Raw genomic sequence first — 9,728 nt, 5'->3', positions numbered from 1 at the left:
GAGCCCACTTCAAAGTGGACACTGCCAATGAAACATAAACTCACGTCACCAATGCATTTTAAAAATCACAACGGATATTGTTTGTTTTTCTTATGTCTTATTTTGTAACCATAGAGAAAACACGAAAATGGTCATGGTGCCATGAAGAACAGTATTCTTCTGTAAAGCTAAGTGGGAAATTTAAGATACCGTGCAAGTAGATCCAAGCAGACCAAGTTCAAGTGAATATAAGGGATGTAAGGTAAAGTGACTAAAAGTTTAGTGTTTTTCTTTACCACCAGCGAGCAAAAACACCATGGACTTGATTATTTGACAGTACATGAGCATGTTTTTGACAGAACTAGTCTATTTTTCTATTGTCTATTTTTGTACAAGAGACAAGAGGTCCACGGATTAATTAACACTAACATTGAACGAAATAGCCTTTTAAAAGAAGTAACTGCACTTTTGTGGCAAAATCCACTTTTCGGTCGAGTCGCAAGGCAGGAAGATTTATTCTGAAACGGTGAAATCGGAAGTTTTGCTATTGTTGTTTCTGCAGGATCACAGACGAATCAGAAAATCAATTAAGTTATGAAAAATACCATTAATTGCCTTTCTTTGTCACCACAACCCATGAAGAAATGGCGGATCTCAAGACGTCAGACGCTTGAGGAAAAATATTCCCCACCTAATGGAGTGTTTACCGACGACAAAACACACCTCAGCCGACCTGCATATTTACGGTTTATAGGTAAGTTAGCTTGATAGCTAACCAGTGAAGTTGACATTAGCTCTTCGGCTAATTAGCTGTAGGGTTATATGTTTTTCCACGGGCAATATCCACTGAAGATGGGACGTTTCAGTCACTACTTCGTGCTGAGGAGGACACGTTTTGATTAGCTACGCATGGGGTTACTTACCTGCAGTTTCTTGAATGATTACTGCCAGTTTCTGCAGTGTTTTGCAGCTGCATGCTACTGTTTATGGGGGCATTGCAGCTTTATTTGCTGCTCGACTCGTATGATTCGCCCAGGTGTTGCAGCAGAAAAGCTAATGCGTTAGCCAGTTTGCTAAAGCAGCTTGATATCTTTTGCCCAGTGCATACACACCACCTCGAATCATGCGTTTACTCTCCAGGAGCTGTCACCATGTGAATAAACTGACTATGTCAATAACACAGTTGTGTTCTCGGCCAAACTTTATCTGAAAAGCATGGATATTACCCACAGACAGACACAGGTGTAGTGACTGGCTTGTTGTGAAGCTGTACATTATTTCGTGTACAAACATTTCCAGAAATCTCTTTGCTTTTAGATAAACACGTTCAAGTTCCAGCAATAGTATGAGAACGGGCATAAAGTTAAACGTGAAAGTGTTGATATCTATATGAAAGGAATTGTCGAGCAATCGAAAAAAATTGGAATATTCCAGTTGTTTGACCCGCTATAAAAATCAGGAGTTGCTTTTGCAGTGTTTTGTGTGTCATCCATTTTTACTGGTGTCACCTTTTCTACATCTGGCTGCATCACAGATCATCTGACTGCTTCTGTTTTCTGTCATATCATCCATAAATCCTCTTTCTGTGGCACTGTAGACCGGGATAATGATGTGTCTGACTCCTGGCTTATATTGACGTTCAGCTGGCTGGACTGTAAAGATGCTGTGATCACTGGCCTCTGTGCTGTTCTGGTGTTTTTCTGTTGCCAACTCTGCTTTTTATCAGAATGAACCAAACTGTTTGTGTGTGGCTATTAGCATCCCTGCTGATGGACTTGATTTAGTTTTTGCAGCTTAAGCACGGCCTGTTTAACTTAATGAGATTTCCTTTAACCACATGTCTAAGGTTTTATGGCATCACCCTCTGAATGCAAGAAAAAAAAAATGCAAAGACCTTTTTCTTGCTTGAATAACAACAAAGTGTCAGTAGTATCTCCCATACACGGACAAAACAGCTTTTGAGTCAACCGTCTGATCATTTGAGCCCATTTTAAAGGGCACCGAGTCCCTCACACTTTCTCCAGTTTGGATGTGAATACCATCAAATTATGGCTAAGAGTCGGCATCTAAAGTCAACATTCACTATAGAACCATATCTTGAATAAACTTAAGTAAGTGACTCAAAATGAAATTGTAAAGTTGGCTAGTGTTCTCAGACTGTAGCTGGCACTTTGGTTAATGTAGAATTTAAGTTATTTCAAATGGAAAAAAATGCCACTAGTTCTTGTAGTTTGATTTAGCAGTTTGCTTTAGCTTAATTTGAAATTGTTATCTGATACTTTTTGGAATTTTCTGCTTGAATTTCATAAACATAACCGTTACACTCGTTAGAAAATAACCATGGAACATTGCAATTGATTTGATGTCACATTTCCAGGACAAAAACTGCCCTCTTCCATGAATATTTGACATATTTTGGTAAGTTTGACCACTCTGCTTTGTATACATTTGCATAGAAATACTGACAAATATCTCCCAAACAGGTGAGAATGAGCTGATGGTTGCGGAAGTCTGCAAGGAGACGCTGGAAAAAAGAGAGAGGCTGTCTGGAAGATGCCAAGAAAGAAACAGCAGAATCCACAGCCAGTCAAGTGTAGGTATTCAGAGACCTGTTTAATGTCAAACAAAAAAAAAAAGCACACATAACCTAACAACGTGTCCGAAATAGTTTCTTGCATCCTATCTCACACATTTAAAGCCGCACCGCATGAACTGACAGTAAATGTCTGCCACTGCTGCTCTGGCTGTTTACAACACATGTCCTCTTTCTCCGCTCACATCTGGACTCCAGGTGTTGCCGTTAACGCGGCCGAAATGTTTTAAATGAACAATACGGACCAACAGCACTGACTGCTGATGTGCTTAATGTGACTGAAAACAGAGGGTTCTCGCAGTTAAGTTAACTCTAAAATACACAAAGGAAACTTTTCACAGATGGGGCGCGTGGTGCTGTTAAGCCTCTGTGGAAAACTAAATCATTCTTTTCAGTCTCATCCAATTTCTGTGTGTGGATATTTATTTTTTTAATGTTAAATTAAATGATTAATATGCTATTAGCTCGCTGCCGTACACGGCTGTTAAAATGCTGCGTGTGCATGTCGCGCTGCAGATGTTTCAGTGGTAACAAGCAGTAAATGTAAGCTCCCAACTTGTATGTCAGCTTCTTTTTACGGACCTATAAACTTCACATGTCCGGTGTATCTCATGCTGTGTTTTATTAGCACCCAGATGATGGCTGTTCATGTGCCTGATACGAGGGTAAACACAGAATAAACCACTGCCATTATGTCAAAAATTGAAATTACCAGTAGATGGTGGTATAATGCTGCTTCTTTGATATGGACCAAAAAGGCCCGCTTGCTATCGTGCCCTTGAACTGGCCCTAAGGTTTCACTGAAGATTAACAGCTGTGTGGTGGTTGTTTGGATTCCATCAAGCTTAATAAAAACAAAAGAACAAGTTATAATTTCAGGCATCATTAGCTGTAACTTCAGAAAATAGCTCCATCTGTCAGCTGTTAGCAGCTCGTTTACGTTTAAAATGGTGCAGTGTAGGAAATTCAAGTTCACCAAGTATTGTTTCAGGCGTTCTTAAATAGTCAAAAACAGCATCAGAACAACCATTTGATCAAAAAGTAACGCGTGATGTTATTTATAATACTTCCCTGGTGGTTTAGGGTAGTGTTAGTCTTATAAAGACTAACATTGTACTTGCTGATTCTAAAATGATTGTATCCAAATGTTTGTGTTTTGGTGGGTGGGGGAAAGAAAAGGCCACTAAAGGTTTGATTCTCTTTTGATCGCAGTGGATTCTGAAGATGGTGTAGCAATTGAAGCTCCTGGAAACCTTCCTTTAGACGCCGACTTCCTTCTAGGACAGGACCTTGAGTTTGGTGATCATGACAAGATTCTAAGCCTGGAAAAGTTCTCAGGTTTGTAATCAAGATTTTTTTTTTTTGCTGAGCATGAAAGCATGGCGTTCGTGTGAAAGCCTTACTGAGCTTAATGTGTAACAGAGAGAGAAGGAAAAGTCGGAAACATGAAGCTCCTCTCCTGGCGTTGAATAAACCCCTAAAAACTTCAACATGTAGGATTATTCTTTTTTTTCCTGTGAAAGTAATCTCCGCATGTCTTAAAATGGCTTAGATATGTCATTCAGTGTGCACAGATGAACGCCCCCCCTCTGCCTCTCCACCCACCCCTGCAGCATTTTCTGACGCTAATCATATGTTCTCACGTTTGAACCTACTCAAACTAAATAATGGCAAGTCGTCAAAAAGCTAATTTGGCCATTTAGGTCTGAACTAACAACCAGTTCTGAAGAACGAAGTGCTCAGGGCTGTCGGAATGTTATCCGTCCGCTGTTACATGCGAGTCCTCAGTGGGAAGGTAGGCCAGGTTAAACTGATTAGCGTCTTGAATCTGCTGATAACTGGGTAATGGATTATAAGATGGCACACGTGCTAACAAACGCCGAACTGTATGTATGAACGTTGCTGCAAATGGGAATTCTACCCAACGTTTCAGCGGGATTTAGGAACGCTCGCTGGTACCGATTTATCACCCGACCACGTTTCTAAACATTGTTGCGATTCCTCTGGGAGGCGTTCACACGTGCAACCGGTGACATTACAACATGGTGCACGCATTTTTCTCTCTCGAATTAAGCAGACTGGCTTTAGAGGTTTAAACACAATGAAACCAGTTTTTTAGGAGTTTTGGCCACTTAAAAAAAGAAAACTTGTACTGAGTCAGGCTGTAACTCCAAACCAGCACTGGTTTTGCTCTGGTGGGGGAAATCAATGGATAAAAACTCCAAGTGACTGTTAAGCATTTCATGTAGCTCTCTGCATCAGATGGATTCTTGGCTTTGAAATGTTTCCATTGGTATATTCCATGAGATCTTATCTTATTCCACACCAGATGTGCCCCTTGACTACCATACAATAAGATCCCATAGCTTGGTTACTATAGTACATTTCAGCGTGCTCCATAGTTTGAATCATATTTGCTGTGACAATGAGCAGCATAATCTCTTTTTTTTTTTTTTCCCCATTTCTTTGCTTTTTACCCTAAGTCACAGCTTTTTACAGTTGGTCAGCGATGACTTGTTGCCCTTCTGTGCGGCAGGCAGAGAAATTGAACGAGCGGCTCGTATTTCTCAGCGTGGCTCTTTGTCAGCCAGAGTGATCTGAAAAATGGAGAAGTAGAAGAAGAACCCGAGACACCAATATTATATAAGGGTCATAAAAATAGGACTATTACCATCAAGGACACCATTATAAGAAGGCTTTTATTCATCATCATCATCATCTGCTGCCTCTGTTCCCACTACCCCACTGCCATTATCGTTTCCCCATCATCATCACTGCCACCATCATCATCTTCTACCCTCATCATCATTATCATCATCATCATCATCAGAAGCAGCAGCCTCACCATTACAGTCATCATCATTATCATTATCATTAGGCTTGGTAATCATCCGTGAGGGGTTTCCATGGGACAGGATAAAAGGGCAGCCTTAGCTCTCGCCTTCCTCGCATTGTGCTCCAGCATCTGGGAAGGACGGCGGTCTCCCTCCGAGGCACCAGCCGCAGCCAAAGAGCCCGCAGCGTCGGCGTCTCCAAGTTTTTCTTTTTATCCTCTGGGAAAAGCACGTGTCTGGTCATTGTTTGACAAACCGACTCTCGGTCAGTTGCACAGTGAGTTGTACTTTCTCTGGAATTTGTCCGTTTCACATTTTAACGGGAGGAGAAGCTCTCCAACCTGCAGGTCGTATTTTAAGTCCCGTTTTCTCGAACTGCTGGGTATTGCTGGTTGTTTTTGTCAGACACTATTGGGTCATTCAGCAAGATTGACTTGAAAGTGCTGTACCTTAAGGTGTCTCTTTTTAATCTATGTATTTCGATATAGATGGAAATCTTCTAGATCAATTTAACCCTAGTAGTTAAGGTAACTAACCCTTTCAATTTCAGTCTCAAGCTGGTACTTTCCCCATTGCTGCTCTTATTTAATCATGTCACTTTCTTAAATAGTAATCCCATTTGCCTGTCAGCCGACTGTAAGGCTGCTGCAAGTTATTGGTTCATTTATATATTTGACTTTATTTCTACCTATATGTTTTTCATAAAGCCTTGTGAGTGTATTGCATTTCCCTACATTCATCTTGGATAAACGAAAACGTTTCTCTTTCTCTCCTCCACAGAAGTAGCTGCTGAGATTGGTTTCTCTGTGTATCCTCTGGCTAATGAGGAGAGTTCTGCCTACAGCCAGCTCAGCATGGAAAGTGAAACAGACAACTCACGCAGCACAACAGACAATGGGAGGGAAGATGAGGGCAGATCGACCCAGTCTGAGCCCAGTTTTCCTCCCTATCTGTCCTGCAGGGGCTGCGGACAGCTTCGCGATGAACCTCTTGGACCTGGCATAGACCTGGTCGGTCCATACTGCCTTAGATGTTGTAAGGCCTCCAGGGAAGCCAAAAGTACTGACTTCTGTTCATCTTTCATCGGCGGGATTCGCCCAGGTTCCCAGATTCGTGCGGATTCTCAGCTTGATTGTGAGGGGTTGGGAAACGATGTGGGTGACAAGACACTGCCAGATGAGGACAGATCACCCAAACAGCACTCGTGTCACATTTGTGGCTTCTCTTCTCGTTATGCCAACCACGTGAAGCGTCACATGAAGACCCACAACGGGGAGAAGCCCTTTAACTGCCCCTTGTGCACTTACGCCTCAGCCCAGCTGGTGAACCTCCAGAGACACCTGCGCATCCACACTGGGGAAAAACCCTACAAATGTGACAGCTGCACTTTTGCCTGCAGTTCCCTTGGCAACCTTAAGAGGCACCAGCGCATGCATGTGCCCTCTGCTGGAGTAGGACAGGAGGCCCCACCACGACCTGCCAGTGGCCAAAACAGCCTGAAGAGGCCTCTGAACGGCCAAAGACCCAGTGAGGAAATGTCTGGTGCTTCAGGTAAGGCCGCTTGTCATTTCCTGTTCTTTGATTATTTAAATTGTGCCCATAATTATCTTAACTCAAAGGGCTGATGAATGATAGGCTATTTTGATGGCTTTGATCACTCAGAATACTGACTAACTCACTCTAATCTTTCTGTGAAGCTTCAGAGATTGCAAGGCCAACATCCAACCTCAGTTTAGGAGCCCAGAACAATGACTACCTGTCTGCCTTCGATGGCTTAAAGGGAGCCTCGCCGCCACCCATACCTGCCTCTAACCCAGCTCCTGGTCACCCTCACCCACCGCTGCTGGAGATGACAGACAGCAGTAGCAGCAGGGGCAGCAGAAGAGGTGTAGCAGATGGTGCCGCCCTCCCACCTTCACTTTTCCCTTTCACTTGCCGGCTGTGCGGTATTGTCTTAGAAGATGAGGACGGCTCCTCTGCCCAGATTTGTGCCAAGTGTACCCTTGAAATGCTGACAAAAGACTCGTCGTCATCTCCCAACAGCCCCGGTGAGCGCAGTGACAAGGTTTACACATGTGCTGCCTGCCCCTTCCTCACACACTACCCTAACCACCTGGCACGCCACATGAAAACACACAGCGGTGAGAAACCGTACAAGTGCCCACAGTGCGACTACGCCTCCGCGCACTTTGACAACCTCAAGCGGCACCACAGAGTGCACACAGGAGAGAAACCTTACAAGTGCCATTTGTGCGATTACGCATGCGGGAACCTGGCCAACCTGAAACGGCACCAGCGGGTGCACTCGGGCGCCAAGCCCTTCCAGTGCGCCGTGTGCAGTTACAGCTGCAACCAAAGCATGAACCTGAAGCGGCACATGCTTCGACACACTGGGGAAAAGCCGTACAAATGCCAGGAGTGCGGCTACACCACCGGCCACTGGGACAACTACAAAAGGCACCAGAAGAAACACGGCCTGGCCACAGACGGCTGGGTCAAAGTGCCGATGACTGGCGGCGATGAAACGGAGGACGTGAGGAAGGGGATGGGAAGTGGCGTTCAAACTCACAGAAAAGATGCAGGAGTCGATATGCAGTATATGCCAAGGGAGGGGGGCCAGGCAATACACTCGTGCTACAAACTTGAGATTGCATAACTTATAATTCAGCAAATGTAAGCTACCAACAACTGTTTTATGTTCACAGAGCCTTTATATGGTTTAAACGTGTCAGTCTTTCAGTGTTACACTTTGTCAGATTTCTTCTGAGGCTGCTAATTGTTCGTGTGGAATTTCGCACAATGAAGAAAGTCCTGTTTTGAGTATTTTGAGGCCTTTTTAGATTCAGTGAGCTGGATGTCTACCACATTTTATTTTATTTTTTATTTTTTTAACGTCACAACAAATGGACTTTACGTACTGTGGAAGTCCTTTAACTTCTCATTTAACGTCTCATTTGTGAAAGTTTAAATATTTCAGGCTTTTTATAACTTTTCACTCGCACTACAAAGCGTGTCTCCAGTCCAGAGAGAGGAACATAAACTAATGCACACATTTGCCTGAATTGTTGCAGCTGCACTGTGCAGTAGAATAAGTTGTAGTGAAACCATTTTATTTCGATCAAAAAAACAAATGTGGTCACTTAAATTATCCCCCTCACAATATTTCCCCAATACAATTACTTACTAGCCTTTGGTTTGCTGCTATAGGTTTCTTTCTACATTCGGCTTGATGTGAGGAAAAAAAATGAAATTTTGTTCTCGACTGCACAGTGCAGCTTTAAATAAAGTTGAGTCCTTAAAAAGGCAATATTGTGCTTTGTTAACGATAGAGAGCTCTGGTAAAGGTTTGCCTTCCGATCAATGTATGTACTACTATCAAAGTGCTGTTTCATGGAACTGGAATTGTTTTAGACTTGATAAATCTATCAGTAGATTAAACTCCGTTGCCCCCATTTTAAACAAACCCGTTGCGTTTGAAACCGCATCGTCATTTTTTGCCAAACCCCCTCAGGTCTCGATTTGTTATGCTAAAACGTTGGCGAAGATCTAAATTATTTCCAGTTGTTTTGGCACTAATTTTGCATGCATGGTGCATGGTGACGGGCTGTCTTCAGGCTCAATGGGGTGAGAGGAAAAAGTGGCGTCACACGCAGCCGTATGTTGGCTGGATTTGGAAAGAAAATGCAGTGAATAATTATTTTTATTTGTGATTCATCGTAACTTGTAATGTGTCGTCTCCACATAGCCATCATTTTCTAAAGTTTTGCATCTTAAATAGTTCTTGAGTCTTTGGAAGCCTTTTAAAGGGAGACTTGTTTGTTTTGATTCCTGTTTACTGTGAAATTAGCCCCCCCCCACCTTTTTTTTTTCTTCTAACTGACAAAAGATGACACTATTTGTAAGCATGTGAGCGTGTAACTGTTTCTTTTCTTCTTTTCTTCTAATGTGGCTTTGATACACTGCTAGAAGTGCATTTTACTTTGAATGTGTGATGTGTCATTTCGTTGTCATGGTGATCTGGAGTACGAGCTGTGATTTGAAACAGACTCTTTGTGAAAGACTTTTTATGCAAGTTTGACGTTTTCCAGGTTGCCGACGTACCTTGTCACAATGGAGCATCCATCCCATAGACTAGTAGCGACAGCCTGCAGATGGCCATTTGTGTTTTTATGCAGTGTCTCATAAATGCCTTAAGTGAGGAGTTTGGAATTAAACACATGGAATTCATGTCAGAAGTTGTTCACCTTCGTGGCATTTTCACATGTGGCACATAAAATCATCAACTGTAAGCGCAGTTTTCATTGTTTTGTCCCTCTGACATA

The 9,728-nt window shown here is 42.8% G+C and overlaps 1 protein-coding gene across 2 annotated transcripts; it reads left to right on the top strand.

The window, feature by feature from the left end:
* Nucleotides 1-534: 534 nt before the first annotated feature.
* Nucleotides 535-9,633, top strand: znf513a (zinc finger protein 513a). Of its 2 annotated transcripts, XM_072362590.1 has the most exons (5): nt 535-733; nt 2,463-2,572; nt 3,785-3,910; nt 6,187-6,957; nt 7,104-9,633. In XM_072362590.1, exons 2-5 carry the CDS (start codon nt 2,533-2,535, stop codon nt 8,060-8,062), a joined length of 1,896 nt encoding a protein of 631 aa, XP_072218691.1. In that variant the 5' UTR covers nt 535-733; nt 2,463-2,532; the 3' UTR covers nt 8,063-9,633. The 2 variants fall into 2 exon arrangements, with proteins under 2 accessions (XP_072218691.1, XP_072218692.1); XM_072362591.1 differs by lacking the exons at nt 535-733; nt 3,785-3,910 and having other exon boundaries at nt 2,498-2,572.
* The last annotated feature ends 95 nt before the right edge of the window (nt 9,634-9,728 follow it).

Source organism: Leuresthes tenuis, unplaced genomic scaffold (genome assembly GCF_036924035.1).
Source record: "Leuresthes tenuis unplaced genomic scaffold, fLeuTen1.0.hap1 SCAF_13, whole genome shotgun sequence".
In the NCBI taxonomy this organism is placed as follows: Eukaryota; Metazoa; Chordata; class Actinopteri; order Atheriniformes; family Atherinopsidae; genus Leuresthes; species Leuresthes tenuis.
Note: the sequence above shows the minus strand (reverse complement) of the source record. Positions and strands in the feature narration are given on the sequence as shown.